At 51.2% G+C, this 26,127-nt stretch overlaps 1 protein-coding gene across 1 annotated transcript in view; it reads left to right on the plus strand.

The window, feature by feature from the left end:
* SMYD2 (SET and MYND domain containing 2) overlaps positions 1 to 23,983 on the plus strand; it is a 45,307-nt gene extending 21,324 nt beyond the window's left edge. Inside the window, exons 3-12 of the mRNA XM_036442490.2 lie at positions 6,139 to 6,249; positions 9,140 to 9,200; positions 9,888 to 10,012; positions 11,289 to 11,356; positions 14,443 to 14,545; positions 17,055 to 17,165; positions 17,859 to 17,979; positions 18,855 to 19,029; positions 20,987 to 21,095; positions 23,551 to 23,983. Coding sequence (XP_036298383.1) covers positions 6,139 to 6,249; positions 9,140 to 9,200; positions 9,888 to 10,012; positions 11,289 to 11,356; positions 14,443 to 14,545; positions 17,055 to 17,165; positions 17,859 to 17,979; positions 18,855 to 19,029; positions 20,987 to 21,095; positions 23,551 to 23,631 — 1,065 coding nt within the window. The 3' untranslated portion in view covers positions 23,632 to 23,983. The remainder of the gene's footprint in view (positions 1 to 6,138; positions 6,250 to 9,139; positions 9,201 to 9,887; positions 10,013 to 11,288; positions 11,357 to 14,442; positions 14,546 to 17,054; positions 17,166 to 17,858; positions 17,980 to 18,854; positions 19,030 to 20,986; positions 21,096 to 23,550) is intronic.
* Positions 23,984 to 26,127: the final 2,144 nt, after the last annotated feature.

Here is a 26,127-nt window from a genome sequence, read left to right on the forward strand (position 1 = left end):
CTTTTTTTTCTTTTTCTTTTTTCCCCTCAATATATTTTATTGATTTTTTTGTTTGTTTGTTTGTTTGTTTTTTTTACAGAGAGAAGGGTGAGGGATAGAGAGTTAGAAACATCGATGAGAGAGTAACATCGATCAGCTGCCTCCTGCACACCCTCTACTGGGCACATGCCCCTGACCAGAATCAAACCTGGGACCTTTCAGTCCGCAGGCTGATGCTCTATCCACTGAGCCAAACCGGTTAGGTTGGCTTTCCATTCTTTAGTTCTGAAGAGCTAAGTAGGTGCAGGGCAGAGCGTTACAATGAGAAAGGTGGTCAGGCGTTTAGTAACAGGGAGTGCAAGGGCGTCCTACAGGCTTAGGGAGGAATCGGAGGCATTTGCTCCGGATGGAAATGTCCTCGGGATTCCGCCTGCGGGAAGGTTTGGACGGGATCCACGAGGAGGCTCTGGTGCAGGAATGAAGGTGGCTGAAACAGGAGGAAGAAGGTAATTGAGTGATTCTCCACCTGAGAAAGCCTCGCCCTCCCTGGGCCTCCTTCCCAGGTGGGCCCCACCCACCTGTAGGCCTCAGGAGGGTCACCATCACACAAGAGGAGGGTGAGGTTGGAATGAAGGTGATCAGGTTTAGCCCAAGGAGATGAAACAATGCCCATACTGGTTGAGTGACCTGCCAGTGCATATCAAGGGCTAGAGGAAGCCCTTCGCCACTTCCCAGCACTCTGTGTGGGAATGCTGATGGCCCCCTAGTGCTGTGCTCTTTGGCCCCTTGAGTGTGGCTCTTCCACAAAATACCACTGCCTGGGCGAATCTATTCAGAAGAAGTGGCTTTAGAAGAAGTTTAAGTTTAAACACTTTGGCTCTCAAAAGAAATTTTAATGGTTGTACCTTTGATATTTGGCTCTGTTGACTAATGAGTTTGCCGACCACTGCCCTAGGAAAAAAGACACCATGGGAACGAGTTACAGAAACGGAAGTGAGGTTTTCATGGATGTGTGCATTCCCCCCGGACCCTTCTCTATAGCCTCAGCGTGTTCGGATTTTGCTGTATTTTCTACAGTTTGGCTGTATCCTGCCCCATTGACTTTCTCCTCCTCCGTCACTTGAGTCAGGGTGACCCTGCCAGAGGAAAGGTTTTAATGGATGAAGCAGAAGAGGGTAATGGGGGGAAATGTCAAAGAAACAGAACCTGCTTTTCAGTTAGGCTCGTGTTGTAACCTGTGTGTTTTCATGAACGACATTTGTTTTTATAAATATGCCTGGAAAGCTCAGTGTATCTTCCCTCACTCAGACGTCATTAAACAGCACCATGACATGTTTAAGAGACTCGCTTTAGAAAGCCGGTGGTTTTAGAGGAGTCATTGGGATGTAGAACTTTCTGGGGTTGTTATTTCTTAACGTTAACAAGCAGGAAAAACAAAACAAACAAACAAAAAAAACACCCTGTTTGTGTTGTATACATGGAGGTGATGCGGTTATGAGTGCTTTTGAAAGTAGGAAGGAGCATGCCCTGGCCTAGATAAGAAAATTTTTAAAAAGCACATGTGAGGAGCATGTGACTAAAGATGTGAGAAAGCCCTTGATGTTTGTCAACTGGGAAAAAAAACCCTGACGTGTTGAAAATGCGTCAGACATGCTCGCGTGGCCTGTCGTGGTTCTAGGTGATTAGTGAATGGGCCCGAGTCATGGGTTCCATCTTGGTTACGTTCCCTTTGGTCTCACAGACATAGGAAGCATCGTCAACTGGGCCACTTGTTTTTAAATGATAGTAGAAACCTTTTCTATATGTGTTATACGGGGACAGTCTGTGTCTGAGTGGCCGAGTGCATCCCTACGGTCACTCTTTGCAGAGCATGTGTCCTCAGGGTGAGGATTCAGCAGCGTGTGTCACCTCCCCATGAGATGGTCCTGCTTCCGTTGGCTCTCAAAGGGAATGGAAAGTGTATGACGTTTGCCCATTAGTCCACATTGCAGGAAAGCGCATACATGTGCGTACAAGCGGCCTGTGTCTGTTTTGAAGGCGCCATGAGAACTAGAGAGACACCAGATGCAAGCGTTGGAGAGGGGGACTTGGCGGTAAAAACGGGGTCTCCTGAGCCAGAAAGACAGGGTATCCTCTGCTCTGCAGAAAACTGGCTGACTGAGCAGTCACTCTTCCGGGCTTGGAAATGCTGGCTCACCGCGAGACACTGGAGCAACTCTTTCTGCCTCTTTAAGCACTTGTGTCCGTGCGCAGAAAGGTAAGCCATGCGGAGCAGGTGGCACGTTGGCTCAGAATGAAAGAGGAGTTACAAATCCACAGAAAGAGCCCGTGTCTTACTTTTATGTGGATGGGCTTGTTTGAGTTGAGGGCGCTGGTAATCTGTGCTTCCTGTTGGGAACTCGGGAAGTCCAGTCTCAAAGCTCAGGAAGAGCATCTATAACCTTACCTTTCCAGAGAAAATCACTAGTGATGCTTTGGTATACGCCTTTTGTAATCCTTCCTGTGCATTTATTTTTACTGTATATCATTTTTTTCTGGAAAATGGGATCCAAGTTTACATAAAAAATTTTTATGAAGATGGCAATCAGGGCAGGAGTAATAGCTTGAATTTAGAAGGGGAAAAAAATAGGATAAGAGGTTTTAGAGAAACTGACCAAAAATATTCTAAAAAACACAAAGGGTTGCAAAACTATTTTGTGCAGTTGCTGCTAAGACATAAATAAATATAAATGAGTAAAAGGCTTAATTTCCCCCCGGTTTTGTCCAGTCTGATTGTTTATAATATCATATGTGCAAAACGAGGGCAACTTGCCTCTACCGGCTTCTCTAAGATAATGTCATCACCATCCTACAGAATGTGAAAACGTATGATTCTGATTAATGTCCCTGGATGAAACTTATGTGATCCTGCGCTCCCTGGAGGCAGGCCATCTCTCTGCTGTAGCTGCTGTGTGAGACAGTATCCCTTTACGGGTGCTCTGGCTTTTATCTGGTTTTCCGATAAAGGCACAAACAAAGTCAAAGACTTCTTCTCCCGTCCCTGCCTGTAGGGTCAGTTGCAGAGCTCATTGAATGAATGAATGAATGAAATGAATGAATGAATGAACCCATAAATGAACACTTACCCTGCCGTGAGGGCACGGTGTGCCAGGCACTGTCCTGAGTGCTTCCTGCGGATGAGCTGGTTGGACCCTCACACGTCCCTTTCTGGTGACATGAATGCCTGCTTATCCTTGGAAGGCCTCAAGCTTGGTCCCTGATTAGCACTGCTGGAAGGTGTAAAATAGTAGACTCAGGCTTCTGGACCTGCTAAGTAACTTAAGGATCATGTTATTTACGGCCAAGGCTACGGACGCAAAGGGATTAAGAGGCCTGTCTGGCGTCATGCCGCTGCTTCTCTGTAGTGTGGGCATAAGAATGCAGGCTTCAGTCCGGCCATGTGGCTCAGTGGTTGAGCCTCGACCTATGAACCAGGAGGTCACACACAGTTTGATTCTTGGTCAAGGGCACATGCCCGGTGGCTGGCTCGATCCCCAGTAGGGGGCATGCAGGAGGCAGCCGACCTATGATTCTCTCTCATCATTGCTGTTTCTATCTTTCTCCCTCTCCCTTCCTCTCTGAAATCAATACATTACATTAAAAAAAAAAAAAAAAAAAGAATTTAGGTTTCCCAACCAGCGTCCTACCTGACCGCACTCTGCTCTCCTCCCCCCAGAGCGCCCGTTGTGGGTAGGCTCGCTTCCCTTTGAGGGCATTTACATCAGTTCAGTGTCAACATTGCGTGCTATTTCTATTCACGTTCATGTGGTACCAAGTATATGAATAAACAATGAACAACTCATAGGAACAAATGTCAATATTAAACTTCTTTCTCCCGGGAGCTCGTTGTCATTAACCACCAGAGGCACCGTCCACAGTTCAGAAAGCCCGTCTCCCCCAGGCCCTGCCGAGGCCTTTTGTTAGCTCTCCGGGGGTCAGAGTGGACCCCGCTCCCAGTGGTCAGTCGCTGCCTCTGGCACCCGTTCCCATCAGCATCCCGAGGCCTGGAGCCCGCTCTTTGCCTTTCTCTCTTCGCTTGGCATCTGGGGAGGGCGCTGGCTTGCCTGCCTGCAGGGAGGGAGCTGGGCCCACCTGCCCCCTACCTCGTGGCACCACACTCTTATTTTAGGCTCTGACTAAAAGCAGATCCCCTTCTCCTCCCCGGTGCAGACCTTGCCATTCCTCCCTCTCCCCGCCCTCGGTTATATTTGGCGCGGCGGCCGTTATTTAACTCTGCAGAACGTCTTGGCGCAGCACCGGGGCCAAGGGTCTGTGTCACACACAGCATTCAATCACCGAGTGACACCGTGTCCTTCCTCCTTGGAACGGGGTGAAGGGAAGGAGGGAAGGAAGGGGGTGGGGAGTCATCTTCATTCATCCGGCCACTTGGTGGAGGGCCTTGGGAAAGCCAGGCACTGTTCTAAGCTCTGGGGTGACCGGTGGGAACCAAACAGACGGAGTTCCTTTGTTGTAATGGGGTCGGTGGGGGGGGCCACTAAGCCAGAAACCTAGTGAATGTGTAATAATACATCAGGTGGTGAGAGGTTACTAAGGAGAAACATAACGATGTGGGAAGTGCTGTTTGGGGCAGGGTATCTGTCCGTGGCAGGTGTCCTGAAAAGGTGATGGGAGCAGAGGCATGGAGGAGCGAGGGAGGGGTGGCGTGGGTATTGAGGAGGAAGTTCCAGCCAGGAAATCCAGCAAGGTCCACAGGCCCTGAGCCAGGAACATGCTTGGTTTGTTCAGGGACAAGAGGGAGCGTGCGTGGCCCTCGTGGTCAGGCACCAGGCGGAGTGACTCCTCGCTTCATATGTGTCCTCACAGGCCACCTGAGGCTCTGCCTTTTGCTCTGGAGGAGATGCCAGCAGGAGGCTCCGGGCTGAGAGGCGGCCTGGTCGGATTTTGTGTAACAGGCCGATGACTCTGGCTGCCCTGTGGATCACAGGCGGTGGGGGTCGGCAGGCAGAGCCAGGCCTCCCAGCCGCAGGGGTCAAAGGGGGCATCGATGGCAAGGGCAGTCGTCACCGTGAGAGGCGGCAGGGCTGTGCTGGGCTGGAAGGGGGTAGTGAGAAGTGATCGGGCTCTGGGCATCCTCTGAAGGCCCAGGTGACGGACTTGCTGAGAGGAGCGTGCCTGTGAGGGGGACAAAGCGGCCTCCGGGCTTCTGGCCCCAGCGTCTGAGAATGGGCTGCCGTTTCCTGAGGAGGGAAGGCCGAGAGAAGAATGGACACTACCTGGTGCCGCTGAGGATGAGGGCATGATGACCCCACCGGTATCCAGTGCTCTGACATTTCCCAAATACAAAATGATCCCCCACCCTTGACCCCTCTAAGCCTTCACCCCATTTCTCCCAGTGTCTCTCCCTCCCTCTCTCTCTCTCTCTCTCTCTCTCTCTCTCTCTCTCTCTCTCTCTCTCTCTCTCTCTTTCTCTCTCACTGCCAGCAGCCTGTAGGTATTCCATGCTGTCACACCTGTTTGTTTTTTCCAAAGTTGGCCGTGACCTCCATGGTGTCTGGTCAGTTCTCAGCCATCCCACACTAGCCGTGTCACCAGCTGTCACAGTCCCTTCCTCCTCACTCCTTACCCTCTTCCATGGGCCCATAGCACCTCGTGTCCCGTCCCCCCTCAGCTTCCTGGACTCCGTGGCATCACCCCTCCCCTTCTTGTACTGAGCGTGTATCCTCTACCCTCCACCTGGGGCCCAACACTTGAAGACGTGGAAGAGAAAGGAGTCCAGTTTTCCCATTTTTTCCACTGAATCTGCAGGAAGCCTTATGTCTAAATACCCTCCCCCCATGCCCCATCACAGTCTGTGACCAGAGAGGGCCAGGCGTGTGTGGGGCCTGGAGCGGCGAGGGGCTGCAGAAAGACACAAGATGCCAGTGAAGAGGCACAGAGCCATGTTCCCATCCAGACAGCCTTGGCAGGTCCCCACGTCAGGGTTATGGGACCATGTGCACCTTAAAGGATGTTTTCATCTCCGGCTGCTGTGAGCCTCGTGGTGTTTTCCAAAAGGAAACACGTTTCCCTTGACCTTAGCCGGGAGGACTTGTCGCATCCTCCCCGCTGGAACTCCATTCCTGGACGTGTGCGCTGAACCCCATGTTTTGACCTTCCCAGAAAGAAGACTGGCCCATGCACAAGCTGGAATGTTCTGCCATGGTTGTTTTCGGGGAAAACTGGAGCCCCTCCGAGACCGTCAGGCTCACGGCAAGGATCCTGGCCAAACAGGTGAGGACGCAGGATAATGTGTGAGTGCGTGTCATTGCATTTTTTTTTTTTTTTTCTTAAAGGTCAGAGAGGTGAGGAACTGACCTGTGTGATCATCTCGTGTTGCTCATCCTTGTGCCCGTTTCCCGTCGCCTCCACACGGGCAGGGCTGGGAACACAACCCCAGGTGGAGGCCGGTTTGTCACATGCCCTAGGCAACCAGGACGGTGCTTACCCCGGGCCGGGAACATGGCAGGGAACGTGTTGCTTATCCAGGGCTGTGAAATTCAGGCTTTTTTTTTTTTTTTTTTTTATGAGATAGGATTACGTGGAAAAATACGGCTTTTCAAGGCATGAGCACCCGATTGAACAGAAGAATGAGCACATCGTAGGAAACCAGCCCTTTTTTGTGACTCAGAGAGGGCGCCCCAGTCCCCCCTCCTGTACTGTGTTCTGTTCTTCTCATCCCCTTCCCTGCCCACATCTAGGCAGGTGAGGGGTGGGGTGGCACAGCCAGGAAGACATATGCAAATGAAAAGAGGAAGCCGAGTGGAAAGGTAGAAACCAAGGCAAAGGGCAGAGGGTAAAAGAAAGGAGGGAGGAAAGACACGCTCTTGTGTGACCAGGACAGCAGTTTGCTCCCTTGATGCCGCCAGGACGGACGGCTCTCCCCTGGTCTGCTCAGTCCTCACTGACCACCTGCCAGGGAGATGCCTGGTCTCCAAGGGGTCAAGGAAAAAAAAAAAAAAAAGGGGGGAGGACACAGTGTCATCGGCCACGCGGGGCTCACCGGCATGTATGTCCATGGATTGGCCCATGCACAAGCTGGAATGTTCTCCCGTGGTTGTTTTTGGTGAAAACTGGAACCTCTTACTCATGGGCTAATAACCAGGTGGGAGCCAGAACCTGTACTGTCATTCTTGCACGCTGAAACTTCACCCCCATCTTCTTTATGCCACCATCTCCCTCCCCAGTTTTAAAACTTTGTATTTTTTTTATCTGAGCCAAATGGGATCACAATGATTAGCACCATCCCGTCCCCAGCCTAAGCTGGGATTCCGGGCCACGTAAACAGAAGTGGATCATTTCCGAACACTGAGCTCACCGCCCCGGTATGTTCAGCCGGGGTCAGGTGCTCGCTGAAATGCCAGGGCGCCGGCTCGGGGTAAGGGAGGGAGCCGGAGAAATCAGGATTGCTTTCCCTGGAGGAGGTTGACCTTTGGATCCTTACTATACAGCGTTTCTTAAATATGTGCAGGTACCTGCTCAGAAGGAAAGGGGAGGGGGACACCCGTGTGCCTCGGTGAGGTGTCAGGGTAAATAAGCCATCCCGTTAGCTATGCAGGCATCCTGGGAGAGTTGAGTGACCAAGCTGCCCCCAGGGGCCGCTCCCCCCCATTGATATTATTTATAGAGTCGTGTTTAAGAACCCAGAAGGAGCTGGCGTGCTTTCCTGAATGAAAAGCTTTCCCAGGGTAACACGAGCCACCAGTCTTAGAGAAATGCGCCCCGTGAATGGAAGATTCCCTGCTTCCCAACAAGAACCATTGAGATGTTGTGGTGCTAAGAGGGTCGCCCAAACGCTGCGATGCAGTTAGGCCCGTTTCCTTCAACTCCCATTGTAATGACTGCGGCCACTAATAGTCTCTTCAAGGAAAAGCTACCTGGCCACCTTTTCATCCCTGTAGGATCCAGATGATTAAAAAAAACGCCATTTGTATTCTAGTGGCTTGCAAAGGATTAGGGGAGCCGGGCTGCCCAGCTACCGGGGAGAAGCTTAACATGTTAACTAGGGAGGTGAGCGCGCCCTGCGAGACCACCTGTATGCCCACATTGAATGGCCAGATTACAAAGACACGCCTCGGGCCAGCTCCAGAGCCCCGCTTTTGAACTCTTGTCAACACCGAGTTTATTCATGTTCTCAAAGCCTGGCGGGTTTACTATTGTCGGCTCCTCTGGGGGCGCCCGGAACAAAGGCCGCCACGCGTTTTCAAGCGAATCCGGGCTCACAGACACAACCCAGAGTGTTCTTTTTGAAACGCGGAATCCGAGATCATGTTAGCGTATGCTTAAAGAAAGTGCAAAATGGATGGGGGGCTTGATTTTGTTCCTTTTCAGAAGGAGACATAATCAATAGGATGACGGCTCATCTGTTGGCTCGGGGCCTTTTAAGCCAGGGCCCTAAAAAGTTGTTTTCCAGCCGCTGTTCTTTCCTATAACAAGAATTTTATGAGCCTACTGTGTGCATAGCATTAGCGGGGCGTTAGGGACACGGCAGATGCTTAAACACACACACACACACACACACACACACACACGGCAGATGCTTAAACACACACACACACACACACGCACACACAGGGCAGATGCTTAAACACACACACACACACACACGGCAGATGCTTAAACACACATACACACACACACACATACGGCAGATGCTTAAACACACACACACACACACACACACACACGGCAGATGCTTAAACATACACACACACACACGCACAGGGCAGATGCTTAAACATACACACACACACACACACACACGCACAGGGCAGATGCTTAAACATACACACACACACACACACACGCACACGGCAGATGCTTAAACATACACACACACACACACGCACAGGGCAGATGCTTAAACATACACACACACACACACACACACACACACGCACGCACACGGCAGATGCTTAAACACACACACACACAAGTCACAAACCACTTAAGGATTCTTGGATTTGAACGTTGGGCAAACACTCCCAGTGGTGGATTCTTGGGTCACTTTCTCGCCTTCACTGAGAATTGTTGCTTTTCCTTCATGTGGATGTTAAAAGTGAAAGCGCCTTTTTCCCTGGTTGTTAAAAACCCGTTTCTGTGTGATTTCTTCCCCGATTACTAGAAAAGCCACCCGGGGAGAACCCCTTCAGAGAAACTGCTGGCCGTGAAGGAGTTTGAATCGCGTAAGTTTCTGTGTGACCGGCAGTGGCCGAGTTACTTTCTCTCCCCTTTTATCATGGATGAGGCGGGGCCCATGGCGGGGGTGATAGCTCGTCCTGGTTCCGGTGGGGATCGCATCATGAATAGCTTTTACTTTGACTTACACGCTGTTTTGAAAAATGACTAAAACTTGTTTTCCTGTGTCGATAGGGTTATTGGGAAGTAATTAATGGGAAGGAGGAACCTCCAGGATGAGTTATTGCGTTCCCAGCCATCTCTGCGGGCTCTCCCGGCCTGCTGAATCCTTTTGGATCTTTGCTGAGTTGCAGTCCTGAAAACAGCCTATGCCTTTACTGAAACTCTTTAAATGGGGGCAGCTCTCTGGCTTCTTGATCATAACACCAATGCCAGGGCCGACTGGGGGCCCCGAATGGGCTGAGGCTGGTTATCGGTCACGGCCATGCATCCCTGGCCCCGTGGCCCATGGACAGTTGAAATGTCACGTCCTGAGAGACGTCAGGTGTCAGAGGAAGAGAAGGAATACCAGCTTTTCTTCCCCTCGGGTTCATCAGTTAGACTGAGTGATGAGGAGGAGTATTTTGGGGGCTCCCCGTACATTTCCAGTCTCCTCCATGCCATTGACAGTAAGGAAAGGGTGCAGCTGGAAACCCAGCTTTCTCCCTGCTGAGTCGCGGTGTGCTTACCCACAGATCTGGATAAATTAGACAATGAGAAGAAGGATTTGATTCAGAGTGACATTTCTGCTCTCCATCACTTCTACTCCAAGCACCTCGAGTTTCCCGACAACGAGAGCCTGGTGGCACTCTTTGCACAGGTGAGGGGAACAGCATCCGGGGACATGGCGGTGATGGTGTGTAAGCCAAATTGCACAGCAGTTTGCCTGTCTTCTGAAATGTCCCTGGAGGAGAAAAGTGAGCTTGGGTGTTAAGAAAGATGCATGGGTTGCCAAAACCGGTTTGGCTCAGTGGTAGAGCATCCGTCTGCGGACTAAAGGGGTCCCAGGTTCAATACTGGTCAATGGCATGTACATTGGTTGCGGGCACATCCCTGGTAGGGGGTGTGCAAGAGGCAGCTGGTCAATGTTTCTCTCTCATCGATGTTTCTAGCTCTCTAGTTCTCTCCCTCTCTGTAAAAAAATCAATAAAATAAAAAAAGTAAATAAAAAAAGATACATGGGCCACAGTCCTCCCCACCCCCTCCACAAGTCAAATCAAGTGTAAGTGCCTTGCTAACGCTATCCTCATCATTAGCATATAGACTACATGTAGGCCGCACACCAAAATTACATTTCCCAACCATGCCTGTGCTCCGAGGGATGAAAGCGCACCTCCGTGCTGTGGAGGGAGTGTGGGCACCTTCGGCCGCCAGTGCACCTGGGCCACACCTTACCCCCCACCCTCCCATGAGCCAGAGAGTAACGGGCTCAGGGGGCTGAGGGCCAAGAGGCAGGACAAGAATATGGTGTGAGGCTGGGACAACACTTGTTATTTTTTTTTTTAATATATTTTATTGAGTTGTTTTTTTTACAGAGAGGAAAGGAGAGGGATAGAGAGAGAGAAACATCCATCAGCTGCCTCCTGCACACCCCTTACTGGGGATGTGCCCTCAACCAAGGTACATGCCCTTGACCGGAATCGAACCTGGGACCTTTCAGTCCGCAGGCCGACACGACACTCTATCCACTGAGCCAAACTGGTTAGGGCTGGTCTTTTCTTTTCAAAGAGCTCTCTATATGCCAGAATACAAACTCCCTGGCAGATATGCTGACGTTAGTCCTTGGGCCTCTGTGGTCTGTGCCATTGGGCTACTGCGTGTAGGTGGACGGGCAGGCTAGACCAGGGGCACTTCCCCTGACCGTTTCGCTTTTGCGAATTTTGTTTGAACAAAGGACACCTTGGCCGAAAGGAAGGTTTTAAAATCACTAAACCGGAACATCTTCCTGGTGCATTAAAGGTCAGACATTAAAGCGGTGATCTCTATCTGGACAGAAGGTCGGAAATTAAAAGGTCAGACACGAAAGCAATGATTTCTATCCAGAAGGAAGATCGAGTGCGCGTTATTTTGTTTTCTTTCTTTCTTTCTCACTGCAGGTTAACTGCAACGGCTTCACCATTGAGGATGAAGAACTGTCTCATTTGGGATCAGCAATATTTCCCGAGTAGGCTGAGTTTGACTTCTTCTCTTTTTACTTATTTAACTCTACTTTGATTTTTAAAAAAATAAATAAATAAAATAACCTACCTAACTGCATGTGACAGACATGGAACTCCGAGTGAATTAAGACACCTTTTTAATTCTGCCAGATTTCAGAGTATTTCCCCTGCGTTTGAGGAGCCGACGGCAGTTGTTAAGGGAACTGCTGCGTGTTAGGTCCTGCCCGGTCTGTTACTAGAGAGCTGTTATTAAAGAGCGTCTTTATCGTGTGCCCTGCTGAGAAACGTGCTATATTTTGCATATCCGTGGCTATGGAAATCTCCGGGTTTCATGCGCATTAATTTCCGTTCAACAACTGGCCACAGGCTGGCGTGGAGAATGTACGAGCTGCTTGTCCATCTGTCCTGTTTGAGGAACGCCTGTGCAGGCACAGCACAGCTTGGAGAGAGAGTGGACTAAAGCAGAGAGTGAGAGGGGGATATGCCAGAGAACTATGGGAATTTCGCTTCCCTCGGGAATGCTTCACTCAAAGAGGCTAGCCAGCCGCCACGTGGAGATCTCGGTAACCCTGGCGTTCATGGATGGCCAAGCATGGCTTGGCCACGGTCTTTTTGATGGAATGAGTGTTTTCACCAAAAATGCTCCAGTCCCATGAAATCAAGCCCTGGCTTCCCAGCAGGCGCCAGGAGCCTTCCTGCATCCCTGTCTGAGTTAACCCACGTTGTAGATTATTCCGTCTACAGGGACGCTGCTTAGTACTCACTGCAGGGGCCTCTGGCTTTAGGTCAGAGCCATTGCAGGAAACCTTGACCCCCCACGCCTTAGCATGGATGACATGTGAGCTCCTGGGGTGTCTGCCTGACGTTACCCAGCTCTGTGCATCCTGCAGGCCTCAGGGATACAGGCTCATGGCTCCCAGGCGAACAAAGCGTTTATCCCCCTGATAATACGGTTCCTGGGGCCACCAGGGTGTCCTCTGTGGTTTGAACTCCAATAGTGAGGGACGAAGTGTTTGGGGAAGAAGCTCTTGTGGACATTTTGCCCTTGGGAAAAGGAAGAGGAAAGGAGAAAGGCCATGAGACCCTCCCCAGGGGGCTGGTGTGGACCCCTTTAGGCCTGGAATGCACTCGATGGCTCTGCCCAGCCTCTAAGGTCAGACTGAAAGCAGGCGCCACGGAGTTCTGTCGGAGGCTTCACCCTTTCCCATGACTGCCAGGAAAATGATGATGCCCGGAGCGGGAGTTGTTCTAAGTTCTTGTCCTTAGCATTCCCCCACCTTCCTTTAAAGTAGGGGTGTCGAACTCAATCAGAGAAGGGGCCAAAATCTAAAATCCAGCCTACATCTCGGGCCGAATGGTTTACTGAACAGTCATAAACTGTCATTGTGATGGAAACGCAGCGGAGTGCAGTGATGACAGCGCTGTGGGGGCCACATTGCAAAGCCTGGCGGGACGGATTTGGCCAGCGGGCCTTGTGTTTGACACAAGTGCTTTAAAGGATACCGAGGGGTCTGTTTTGAAATGGAAAACTTCATACGTCTCCTGCAGGATGGTTCTAGGGCTCTGCTTTTCCATGGTGTGTGCTTACGGAGTTTCCGAGGGCCCGAGGCACCACTTGCAGGGAGAAGGCTCAAGGCCACCGCCGACTTCACTCAGACCCCTCAGCGCCTGGCGCTGGAGGGGGCTACCCCCCCCCCCCACAACACACACACACACACCCTACACGGCCAGCCCGGGGCAGCCCATCCTCTCTGCTTTTTTTGTGTTCCTGGGGCAAACGGGAGAGGGCTTTTGGTGGCTGAGGGTTCAGGCCAGTGGCCCCGAGAGCCATGGGACATATGGATGCCCATGCCCACACGCACCCCAGGTTTTTCTGCAGGCCCTTTTAATTGGGAGAAAAATCCCTTCGGACGGAAATCAATTCGGCATTGTGATTTCAAAGGCAGCATTTCCAGAGATCAAGCATTTTCCCCCTGTAGTTTAGAAATTTCTGTTCTCAGAACTTTGACCTTGATATAATCAGAAAGCTCAAAGCCCCTCGCACAGGCGAGTCTCCGTCCGCGCGCCCCTGAAAAGCAGGCCGTGAGCAGCGGGTGCGGCGTGTCCCAGTTTCCCCGACGAGGACTCGGAGGGGCCGAGGCTCCCGCGGGCTCCTCCGGGTCTCTCGGAGGATCACAAGCCCTCCCCTAGGAAGATGGCACCTCCCCGGGGTCGATGTCTCAGCATCGGAAGAAAACACGTTAGAGATAATCCACTGACATCAAAATCGGCTTGGAAATGATCCCCCACTTGTCTTGAACGGGGAGCACAGCGAGATGCACTTCACTGTAGGTGCTGGGTCGTGAGCCAGGAGTCTTTGTTTCCAATTTTTTATCATTGTGTGTGTTTTTGTTTCGGGCTTAGATGTCACAAAAACATTTTGTTTTTGTTTTTTTAAAATATATATATATATATTATTGATTTCAGAGAGAAAGGGAAAGGGAGACAAAGAGATAGAACAGTCATATTGAGAGAGAATCATTGATCCGCTGCCTCCTGCATGGCCCTCCTCCCCCTCCCACACTGGGAACCAAGCCCACAGCCCAGGCATGTGCTCTGACTGAGAATTGAACCCTGATCTCCTGATTCGTAGGTCAATGCTCAATCCCTGGGCTGGTTTTAAATGTCACTGGGACGACACATTTCACTTTTCAATACTGTGGAAGTTTAAGATGATCAATGAATGCAGAAAAACCTCTTAGGATCTGATGGCCAGCTCTTAGGTTTGTCTGTTAATGTCCTGAAAAGACCAAATTACCGCAGCTTTGCAAGGAAGTAGCCAAGGATTACCTAGACCCGTGGTCGGCAAACTGGGGCTCGAGAGCCACATGCGGCTCTTTGGCCCCTTGGGTGTGGCTCTTCCACAAAATACCTGGGCGAGTCTATTTTGAAGAAGTGGCATTAGAAGAAGTTTAAGTTTAAAAAATTTGGCTCTCCAAAGAAATTTCAGTCGTACTATTGATAGTTGGCTCTGTTGACTAATGAGTTGGCCCACCACTGACCCAGTCTGTCACCCTCATTGAGCATGTTGGTTCTCTCTTCCGATTGACAGTGTTGCATTGATGAATCACAGTTGCTGCCCCAACGTCATTGTGACCTACAAGGGGACCCTGGCGGAAGTCAGAGCCGTCCAGGAAATCAGCCCGGGAGACGAGGTGAGTGCGAGGCGTGGGCGGCTGGGGCGGCGGGCAGACAGCTGTTTCCAGAGGCAGGGTGAGAACTCTCTGGGGGAGACGGGCTGGGAGGGGTCCCGGCCGTTCCACCGTGTCCTCCTTAGGCCTCCCAGGGTCAGTGTTCAGAGCTGTGACCTATGGCTTGGAGTCCCATGCGTTTGGCTCCCGCTTGGTGCTTGCCGTTTCCATCCAAGAGAAAACAGGAAAGAAACACGGTGAGTGGAGTTCCCCGCAGAGGCGCGTGGAGATTTACAGAGAAAGGAGGCGGCAAGGCGAGCAGAATGAAATTCCGGATTGCCTGTGGAGTCTGTGTTCCCACCACCAAACAGTGCAGTTGGAGCTTTTTTTAAATTAGTGAATTTTGGCCTATTTTTCTGCCCTCAACAGGCCAAAAGCATTGTTACCTATAATAAAAGAACACATAGCACCCCAGTAGCTAAAGAGTTACAACTTCAGCCCTGGCCACGTGGCTCAGTTGGGTGGAAAATGGTCCCATAAACCAAAACAGGTTTCGGGTGCAATCCCAGGTTGGTTGGGACACACAGGAGTCAAGTGATCGATGTTTCTCTCTCACGTATCTCTCTCTCTCTCTCTCTCTCTCTCTCTCTCTCTCTCTCTCTCTCCATTTCCCTCTCTCTAAAGTCAATAAACATATCCTCAGGTGAGGATAAAATACTTTTTTAAAAGTTACAACTCCAAATGACATATCAGCCCTTCAGGTCCTCTCAAGTCCGCACCTGAACGTGGGAGAGTCCGCATTTTAGGGATGCAGTTCGGCAGAAGGCACCTGCAGCTCCCGCCTTCCTGTGGGGCGTGACAGGGGCCAGTGCTTGGCCACTGCTCGGGCTCTCTGTCCTGATGTACGTGACACAAAAATGAAACAAATCAGTTGTTAGGGATGATGATGACCCACTTTGGATTAGACTTCAGCTTAACAATCTTTCACACTTTAAGGAGCATGTGTGGGTTTTTAAGCGTGAAACGCAGCGATCAGTGTGCTGAACGATGAAGGCCTTGGCTTCTCGGCAGCTGTCAGCTAACCCAGAGCTGAAATTAGGTGTTCTTTGCTAAATTCATCATGACAAGGGTATTGAGCTTGGGCTCGCAGTATCATGGTTTCTGAATATCTTGTGGAGACCATGCAGGTACCTTTTTGGATAAAGAAGTGGTCTGCAAACTGCGGCTTGTGAGCCACATGCAGCTCTTTGGCCCCTTGAGTGTGGCTCTTCCACAAAATACCACGACCTGGGCCAGTCTAATTTGAAGAAGTGGTGTCAGAAGAAGTTTAAGTTTAAAAAATTTGATTCTCAAAAGAAATTTCAACCGTTGTACTATTGGTTTTGGCTCTGTTGACTAATGAGTTTGCTGACCACTGGGTTGAGGCGGTGAGAATGGACATCACCCAGCCAGGTGCTCCTGTGGGCTGAGGAGACTGGAGCAGTGGCACTGAGCGGCCTCTGTCGCCATCTTCTGGCTCTTCTGCTTGTTGCACTATGTGGCCCTCAATCATTGTAAAGAAATGAGGCAGGAGGCTCCTGCCACTGAGGCCAACAGGCCTCACTCCTGTTGGTTTGCCCTCCTGGACTCTTCCAGATCTGCAATGCAGTCACCATCTTTGAGGGAAGGCACTGATTTGGGGGCGACTTGCCCTTCACAGAGGAAAGGAGTCCATTCCCCAGGGCATCAATGAGCCCCGAGGTCCCCATGACTGCACTCTGGGGTGGAAAGAGCTTGGCAGCCCCTGCAGTTGCCCCCTGCCCGCCCGCCAGTGCCCGAGGCTCCTGGCACGCGGACGGCTCTGTGCCATCCATCTGTGCAGTCAGACATTTGCCTGATGGTGTGGGATGAGCAGCGAGTCCCGTCCCTGGGAGGAGATCACGGACAGTTCACCGCCCGCCTCCTCCACATGCTCCCAGACTCCATCACAGACCCCGGTAGGGAAAGCGAGGACTGCAGGCCCCGAGGAGCCCCTAGGGGAGACTTCTCCAGGTTCTCCGTCGGGCCCAGCTGGCAGGGCCGCAGCACGCCAGGGTCCAAGAAGCTGCGTCCCACCTGTGCACACGTGTCCCAGCCTGCCGGGCCCAGCTCCTTGCTCCTTCACCAGCAGATGGAAGAAGGGGAAACATCAATAATGCAGTAAAGCCGTCAGCTTGTGGAATGAGAGAGGCCGGGCAGGGACAGCCCAGGGCCAGTCCCCGGGGGGGTGAGGGGAGCCTTTTGCTCCGAGGGGCTCTGCTTCTGCCCAGGAGACAAGTTAGGGGCTCCTTGACTCTGTGAGAGGCGGGAAAAGACGCCCTTTCTCCCCCCCGCCCCAAAGCAGGTGGACGGCACTGGGGGGTTGGGCGTTGAAGTGCGTGGATCCTGAACCGTGGCCGCCCTCTGCGTCTGTCCCCGCAAGGACGCCTCCGCGGACGCTGGCAGAGCCGCAGGGAGGCCGAGGCGCGAGGGGGCCTGTGGCCGGCTGCAACGGGCACTTTCTGGACCCCCTTAGGTGTTCACCAGCTACATTGACCTCCTGTATCCCACAGAAGACAGGAACGACCGGCTGCGAGACTCTTACTTCTTCACCTGCGAGTGCCGGGAGTGCACCACCAAGGACAAGGTGAGCCCCCGAGGACGCCGGGCCAGAGGTGTCCCCGGGCTCTGTGCGTCCGGGCCTCTCTGCCACACCAGCGCCCCCTGTGACCCGGGGGTCTCCGCCGACCGGGCTTCTGCCCTGTCAGTGCTCCTCCTGAGTCAGCCCACGGGAATCCGGTCAGACCGGGTCTCTGTCCAAACCCAATGACGACGACGTTTCCATGGCACCGCGCAAATGAGAGACGCCTGTGCCCAGGTGTTTCCTGGAAAAGAAAGGACTGCACAGAAGAGACGGGGGGAGGGGAGGGGACAGCTCGTGAGCACAGCTTCCAGGCTCCCAGCCTGTTCCGAGGGCGTAGGGGTTGGCTCTGCTTTGCCCCGGTTATTCCGTCCATGACGCCGCCCCTCCTCATTCTAGTCTCTTGCTTTGTTCATATCTGGACACACGTGTTCTGGGTGTCCCGCCCAGGTGAGGATTGTCTAGATTCTAGAAAATATTTTGGGTTTTTGGTTTGTTTTTGTTTGTTTGTTTTTTTGTAAAAAGGTAAAGGTGTGTTGCATTTCTCTTCGATCCACCACCTGATCCCCTTTATCCTTTGGTAACTTTCGAATGGGCAGGCCCGCCCCTCTGCCTGGGCGAATGCCCCGTTCCTGAGGTTTCCCCATCCGGGTGGTTTCCGGGGGAGGTGGCGCCTTGCATTGTGGACATTCCCCTCAGGATAAGGCCAAGGTGAAAATCCGGAAGCTCAACGACCCCCCCAAGGCCGAGGCCGTCCGGGACATGGTCCGGTACGCGCGCAACGTCATCGAGGAGTTCCGGAGGGCCAAGCACTACAAGTATATCCTTGGCGGCTGTGGGGAGTGCCTGCGGGAGGGGCTGGAGAGGCGGGCAGAGGAGCAGTGGATGGGCAGAAGGTGCTGGATGTCGGAGGAAGACTGTCCCCCCGTAAATGGGTGGAGGCCCACGCACCACCCATGACTTGGGGTCAACCACCTCAGTTTCTGATGTCGATCTTATTTCTCTTTGGCTAGTTTGGTCAGGAGCTCAATGTGGTGGACATGTTATTGTCTAAAACTACAGAGAACGGTTCTTTGAAGGCGCTCATTTTGGGGGCGCGTTACTTTGGGCACAGGCTTTGCTTCTGTTGCCTCACCTGGTCATCACCCTGTATTAGAGACAGATCATTTGCCCCGAGGACGCAGCTCCCCAACAGACCCAGGATTCTGCCCCGTGTCTGCTGGCCACCACAACCCATATTCCTAAAACATTGTCTTGGGAGTTGAAAAGGCATGAGATTTATACTACGGGAAGCACTCAGTCCAAGTGCAAGGAAATTGGAAAAAGGCACGTCTATTTCTCAGCGTGAGAAAGAACTTTCCCAGGGTGGGGACTTCTTCCTTAAAAATGCTTCAGCTCAGCCTTGAGGATTTCCATTTAACGAGGAGGCTGCAGGTTGGTGAGTCTAATCAGTATTGTGTACAGCTGATCTGAGGGAGGGTCTGTCGCCAGTGGCTGAAGTTCTTCTGTTGTGTTTTAGCAGTTGAGGTGTTCAGATTGCCCCATTTGTTTCTTCAAGAAAAAAAAAAAGTGATTCCTTTCACTTTTGGGTGGCTTTCTGTAATGGACCTTTTCAGAGGGAGCGGGAACGGGTGGAGTGGACAAAACAACTCAGACCCAGCCTGCCGGCCAGTGCTTTCCTTGACCCCACAGCACCCCCTAGCGAGCTGCTGGAGATCTGCGAGCTCAGCCAGGAGAAGATGAGCTCGGTGTTTGAGGACAGTAACGTGTACATGCTACACATGATGTACCAAGCCATGGGCGTCTGCCTGTACACCCAGGACTGGGAAGGAGCTCTGCGATACGGACAGAAAATCATTAAGCCCTACAGGTGATTGCCACGGCCATGCCGACCACCTCCGCACGGAACGGAGGCTGGTGGTGTGCGTACCTAGGCCGTTTTGCCTCCTCACTGTCGAGCGCTGGAGCAGGCCCAGACCAGCTTTCTCTTCTCTGCACCCACATCCGGAGGTACAGGGGCAGGGTGCTGCTCCCTGGGTCCTGCCTGTCCCCTCCACCATCGGGAAGAGACAGGTAGGATGGCAGGTAGAGGTTTTGCAGGGATTGCTGGCGCTAGATGGAGTCCTGGGACCTCGCCAGATGCCATCTATGGTAGCTGTTTCAGGCCAGTATTTAAAACCCACCTGTTTGTTTCTTTTCATCATTTTCCACCTTCTCCCCTCGTGTTTTCCTAAACTGCAGCCCAGGATGCCGAGGAAACTTCGGGGCCATTGGATTGGCTGTGGTTATTCAATATCCCGCCTCGGTTTGAAGCGATCAAGCTGGGTCTTACCGTATGGTGATAATGACTCTCAGCCACGGGGAAGTTCCCTGTGGAGGGGTTGTTAACCCTTAGCGTGGGTGACAGATGGAGGCCGTGGCACTGTCCTCTGCCTCTGACCAGCCACTCCAGGGCTGGCGTGGCCTGGGTCAGATCCCTGGGGTGCTTGTTAAGCACGTTTCTCGTTTGCATGGCCACGATCCCCTCAGGACCAAGTGGGTCAGAACCTGGGCCCTGGCCCTGAAATCCCTGTGCCCCCGAAGCACCCCAGGTGTTTCTCGAGAATGTGAGAAGCCCTCCATTCACGTTCTGAGTTCTGAGCCGAGGGACTGTGACATTGGTGTCTGGTCTGAATGTTCGCTGCCCTGCTGACCCTCTACCTCCCCCTCATTGCCCTGATTAGCCAGCAGGGGGAGCCCAAGGGGAAGAAGCAGCTCCTAAAATCTGCTCTTAGAATTTGCTACATCGGGGATAATCTCAAAGCCTATCCTTTCGCCAGCGGACGAGAAAGTCCTGTGGTTTCATGCACACTTTCCTCTGTGAGATCTGGAGGGAGGAGGAGGAGGAGGAGGAGGAGGAGGAGGAGGAGAAGGAATAAGATCATCTCAGCCTTGCAGTTTCTCTCCCAGCAGGAACTGGCTGTTCTGGATTCTTCCTGAGCTTAGTGAATCCCAGTCCTCATCTTCTAGAGGCAATTAGGAGGATGGGGATGCAGGGGACAGCATTGCCCCAGGGCCTGGATCCTGCCTAGGAATATAGTCAGAATGCGTGTATTTTGGATGAATTTTGAGGGTACCCGTAAAGAAACACCTACACACACCCCAGCACCCATCCTCTCGCCCAGGAGCCACCTGCCAGTCTCTGTTCCCAGGAAGAGGGCTCTCTCCTAGGCCAGCCCCACCTGTCAGTCAGCCATCAGTTAAAACCAGATGGCAGTGCCCACTGTGTATGTATAAAGCTCTCTACCAGACAACAGAGGAAGAAGATCTAGAGGAAACGGGAGGCATTCTCCTGACTTCAGAGCTTATAGTTTTGCTAAACCAACTGGTATCATAGACTGTGATACCAAGCTGGGGCCTTGAGGCATATCAGTGTGTGTATGTCTTTAAGTATACTATCTCTTTAATGGGGGTGGGCAAGTAGGAGGGAGAGGCCTAATGCCCCATTATAGGGAATTTACCCAAAAAGATGGTTTCCCAACGCCCTGTTTTGGGTGCACCTAAAACAAAATCTGATGAGGATTGAATGCCTTGTTTGTAACTATTTTTGTGTAGGATTTCTCCTGCAGTTTTTATGTAGCTTTTCAGAGACACACAAACGGAATTCCATGAAGTGCCTCCAGGTGATCCCTTGGGGCTGACCATCCACAGGCTCCGGCCACACCTGTGGGGTGGGAGGGGGGTGGCTTCCGTGGGTGTGGCATCAGCAGCCACGCAGACGGCGCCCGGCCTGTGGGCTGCCCGGCAGCCTCTGACAAGCTGGCCTGTTGTCTTTTCTCCCCTTCCAGCAAGCACTACCCACGGTACTCCCTGAACGTGGCCTCCATGTGGCTGAAGCTGGGCAGGCTGTACCTGGGCCTGGAGAACAGAGCTGCCGGTGAGAAAGCCCTGCGGAAGGTACGTCTGAGACCCGAGGCTGCCTTCTCCGTACCCTTCTCCCCACTCCCCCGTTCTCCTTTCTCCCTCCCTCGAGAGGCCCCTGGCCCCCTCCGGCCTTGGCAGTGGGAGGGGTGGGCTCAGCAGATGGCGGTGGAGTTGTTGAGCCTTTGCTAGTTGGCGTCCAGGCCCTCCTGTGGGGAGAGGGGTCGGCCCGGGTGGGAGGCTCAGCCCACACCTGGGAGGCCACGCTGCCTGTTCCGTGCCCGTGGGCAGCCGGGACCCTGACATGTGGCTTTTAATTCTCACAAAAATGAGCTTTTTCTGATGAGGAAATTGAAATGCGAACGGGTTAAGTAATTAGCCTCGGGTACATGCTGGGGCCTTGATTTTAAACGGGCCGTTCTGAGTCGAAGGCTTCAGCTGCCTCCACTCCTATTGTGACAGGCACGCAGGGAAACCAGGCCCCTGGCCGCATCCGCCGGCCACCCAGTGCTCCCTGGGGAGGCCGAGTCCTGGCCCTCACCTCCCAGCAGTGTGGCTGTACTCGTCCACGCTCCTCGCCGTTGATGTCGAAGTGAACAGTTGGTAACACGTAACCTTTGGAACCAGCCTGTTGACCTCTGTCAGAGAATGTTTGTAAAAGTTGAGGCCACCGGCTAGCCTGGATGCCCAGGCCTCCAGATTCCCTAAACCTTCCCAGGCTATTGGGGACCATCGTGGTGAGGTCTGAATCCCACATGCGACGGTCAGGGCCCCGCCAGGCCAGGAACGTGAGTTAACTATAACATTTTCCTTTTTTTAAACCAGTAAATCTGTTTATTGCCTTCGTTACTTGGGTGGAGAGAGAGAATTAACCTGTGAGGTCACCATTGCAGTGGGCTGGTAGGTAATTAAGTACGAAGTGAAAGAAGGGTAGGGTAGATTTGAGCAAGGAATGTGAGTCATGAAAGGAATGCAGAGGCATCTAATAACGTGTTTCCCCAAAAATAAGACATCCTCCGAAAATAAGACCTAGCGCATGGAAAGACAAGATATCCCCTGAAAATAAGACCTAGCGCAACTTTGGGTGAAAAAACTAATATAAGACACTGTCTTATTTTCGGGGAAACAGGGTAGGTGATTCTGAAGACCTGCCCTCTTCCCTGGCCTGCCTCCTGTGGGTGTGAGACCTGGGAACAGAGGGGCACAGCAGAAAGAATGCTGTCATAGTCACAGGCCATCAGCAACCCCGCTTGGGAGGATGGGAGTCATTTGAGTATTTCTGTGAGTCATATGGTTGAGTTCAAAGGAGCAAAATAAATTCTTATTCAGTACGTACTTTCTATATGCCGGGCACTATTCCAAACACGCGATGTGTATTCACTCTGAGAGGCACAGAGTGGTGAAGTCAATTGCCCGAGGTCACACAGCTAGGAAGCAACGGAGCCAGTGGAAACTTCGCTTTATTGCTCTTCACTCTAAAAGAACCTTATTTAATATGTTCTCTCTAACTTCCAAAAATGAAACCTGCAGCGATTTTTTAGGTGTTTTTGTTTAAGAATATGTATTAAGAGGAAAGCATGCACTCTTTGAAAGGGAAAAATGGCTTAGTCGTGTCTTGTAGATCAGTAATGTAACCTTAACATCAAACAAGTTTGAGGTAAAGTTCACTGTGACTTTTCTGTTCCAGCAGAGCTGTTTACTTGGTTGACCGTAGCCAAATCCATCCCTAAAGCATTTTTTTTACTCAAATCTTAGATTATTAGGGTAAAAAATGTCATGTAATCAGTTTCTCTCTCTGGTTTCTTCAGCTATTGCAGTGGTAGAAACTGGGTGACTCTTTGGTTACTAGCTAATCTTGTCCTTTTTCAAAATCCTCACCAGAGGATATATTTGTTTCTAAATTTAAAAAAAATTTTTATTGATTTCAGAGAGGAAGAAAGAGGAAGAGAGAGAGAGAAACACCAGTGATGAGAATCACAAATCGGCTGCCTCCTGCACACCCCACACTGGGGATGGAGCCTGCAACCTGGGCATGTGCCCTTGACCAGAACCCAGGACCCTTCAGTCTTCAGGCTGATGCTCTATCCACTGAGCTGAACCAGCTAGGGCCTGAGGATATATTTTTATTTATTTCAGAGAGAGAGGAAAGGAGACGGAGAGAGAAACATCCATCAGTTGTCTCCCCTGTGTGCCCCTACCTGGGATCGAACCTGAAACCTAGGTATGTGGCCTGACCAGGAATGAACACACAACCTTTTGGTGTACCAGATGTCGTTCCAACCTACTGAGCCACCCTGCCAGGGCCTTTTTTTTTTTTTTTTTTTCTTTCTCCCCCCTTTTGGAGCAGATGCTGGAGCAGAGCGCAGACTCTGAAAGCAAGTTTGCCTCTTGCCCTTAACGCAGAGAATCCAGCTGAATTAAAGTCGGTGCAGGAGCGGGGGATGGGCTTTGGGCTCTTACCCTCTACCCCCCCTTTGTCTCTCTCTCTTAGGCCTTGGCGATCATGGAAGTGGCTCACGGCAAAGATCATCCGTACATTTCTGAGATCAAACAGGAAATTGAAAGCCACTGAAACGATGCCAGTGTGGCAGTTGTTATTTAAAGTGCTCATGCAGAAACCTTCGAGTATTTGAATATTTCCAATCAGATACATCACGCCTGCATTTCTGTAAAGTCATTGCCATGAAAACACTATGTGCACTTCAACCTTAACACATGGCACTCGTGGGATTGGTCTTAATTTTAACCGTCAGGTCACAGTCGTTTTTTAATGCTTTCCCTCCTAAGAGAGGATGGCATGATTTCATGTATGATACTTGGGACAGGTTGAGTTTTGAAAACTGTGATTATGTCTTTCTCTTCATGCCTGTTATTATAATGTGAGCAAACCTGAATGATGAAAGAGAATAAAAAAGGGAATGGTATTTGAAGTTTGTGTTTCCTTTTGTCAGCGGGAAGGATTTCTGAGAGGTGGGGGGCCCCCATCATGGAGTGGAGGTCACCCCTGTTCTGTGTCAGCTAGTGAGCCAGGCCTCCCCTCGGAGGTGGATCAGGTGGCCTCTTTAGCCTGGAGTTGCTTTCGGGGTTCAGTGCCTTTGGAGGAAGAAAGAGGGAAGATGCAGGGAGGGAAAAAGGGTGCCTGTGAAAAAGGTGAAGAGACTGAGTGCCAAGTGGCGGTTACCAAGGTCATGGGGATGCCAGGTTCCTCTCTTGACGGCTGTCACTTTTCCTCTTGTCCCCACGCCCACATGCATCTCCCACAGTTCATGGCACACAGTGAGGCCAGTAAGTGGGACACATTCTCTTGTCCAGTCAAGTGCAATGAGATATTTAGTGAAGACCTACTATGTGCAAGACAGCCTGCATAGCTCCCCGAGTCCAGCATAAGGAATATAGTCAATAATGTTGCCATAGCTGTGTATGGTGCCAGGTAGATGGCTGACCACCCTACTGTACACCTGAAATTAATACAATATTGAATGTCACTTGTAATTGAAAACATCTTTTACCGCAAAGCAAAATAAATAGTTGAATTTAAAAAAAAAGGGAGGGAAGGATAAAGGTACAATGAAGAGAGCTGGGTGGCCCTCCCTGGGAGGAGCCTGTGTCTGTTTTGATTCTTGGGTCTGGTGCCTGGTCTCCCTTCCATGCATACAGATGTTTCCCACGTGCTTCTCTTTCTTGGCTGTTTCCTCATCTGGCTGAAAGCAGACTTTCCACCTTCTGTTCATTGGTCTGTGCAGTCCTCTCCTTGTCTGGAAACACTCCCAGGGAAGCTTAAGAAGGAAAAGAATTTTTCCTTACCAACTCAGTGTTGTTGAGCAAACACTGGTCTCTCCCCGAGCGGGAGCGCGAGGCCAGCAGGAATCCAGCTTCCCCACAGCCCAGAAGGTAGCAACCTGGGGAGTGTTTGTTAGCAACTGCTGCAGAGAGCAGGCCCAGGACCAGGCCTGTGCCAGGCGCAGGGATGTTTCCCGTAATCCCAAGAGGAACTCCCCCATTAGGTAATCCTTAAGCCTGATGGAGTCGATGCCAGCTTTTTTATATTCACGCTCATGCAAATAGTTTTAGCAGCCATGAATCTGCTATGTTATTTTTCTTCATCTCCACACACCCACACCCATCTCTCACACACACAGTTCACGGCACACAGTGGGCCCAGCAGGTAGGATGCATTCTCTTGTCCAGTCAAGTGCAATAAGGTGTTTATTGAACACCTACTGTATGCAAGACAGCTCTTGAGTATGGAGAGATGAGGAAGGCATGGTCCTGCCTCTGGGAGTTTAGGGTTTTAATAAAGCTAATTTACTCTGTAGCTAAGCCTAAAAGAAGCTTAGCCCACCATCTTGGCGTTTTATGAAAGTCATAATTGTTCAATAAATTTAAAATAAAGCAAAGGGATCTGAACCAGTCCCACTCTCCAGAGGAAACCACTGTGAACAGTTTGCATATGTGGTCCCAATTTTTCCATCTCCATATAAGTAGATTTAGAGAAACCAAGGCAGAATGGCACTGACGTATTTTGTAATTTCTGACTCAACAATAAGGACCTCTTCCCATTTTAGCTTCTGCAGATTTGCCTCATTCTTTTTAGAGGCAGAAGAATGTTTGTGTTGTAATGTGCTCAGCCGTTCTCCTCGTTATGGACCTGTGGTTTTTCCAGTTTGCTGCTGTTATAAACAATGCTACACTGAACAATCTTAGACTAATAACTTTGCTGATGTGTGATAGCATCTTGGGGGGATAGATTCCTAGACGTGGGATTTCATAATCCAATAGTGGAAATATTTATGTGGAATAAATATGGCCACATTTTTTTTGGGGGGGGGGGGGAAGGGGGAGACTGATAATTTTATTTTAATATTTTTTTATTGTTGATAGTATTACAGATACCTCGCATCTCTCTCCCCTTTGTCTCCCTTCTTCCAGCCCCTACCCACCCCCTTCCCAGGTCTTCATGACCCTATTGTTCATGTCCCCTGGCTATGCATATAAGCATATAAATTCTTTGGTTTTTCTCTTCTCGTCCCCCCAACCCCACATCAAGGTATGTCAGTGTGTTCCATGC

The sequence above is a fragment of the Pipistrellus kuhlii genome, unplaced genomic scaffold, assembly GCF_014108245.1.
Source record: "Pipistrellus kuhlii isolate mPipKuh1 unplaced genomic scaffold, mPipKuh1.p scaffold_m20_p_18, whole genome shotgun sequence".
Taxonomy (NCBI): domain Eukaryota; kingdom Metazoa; phylum Chordata; class Mammalia; order Chiroptera; family Vespertilionidae; genus Pipistrellus; species Pipistrellus kuhlii.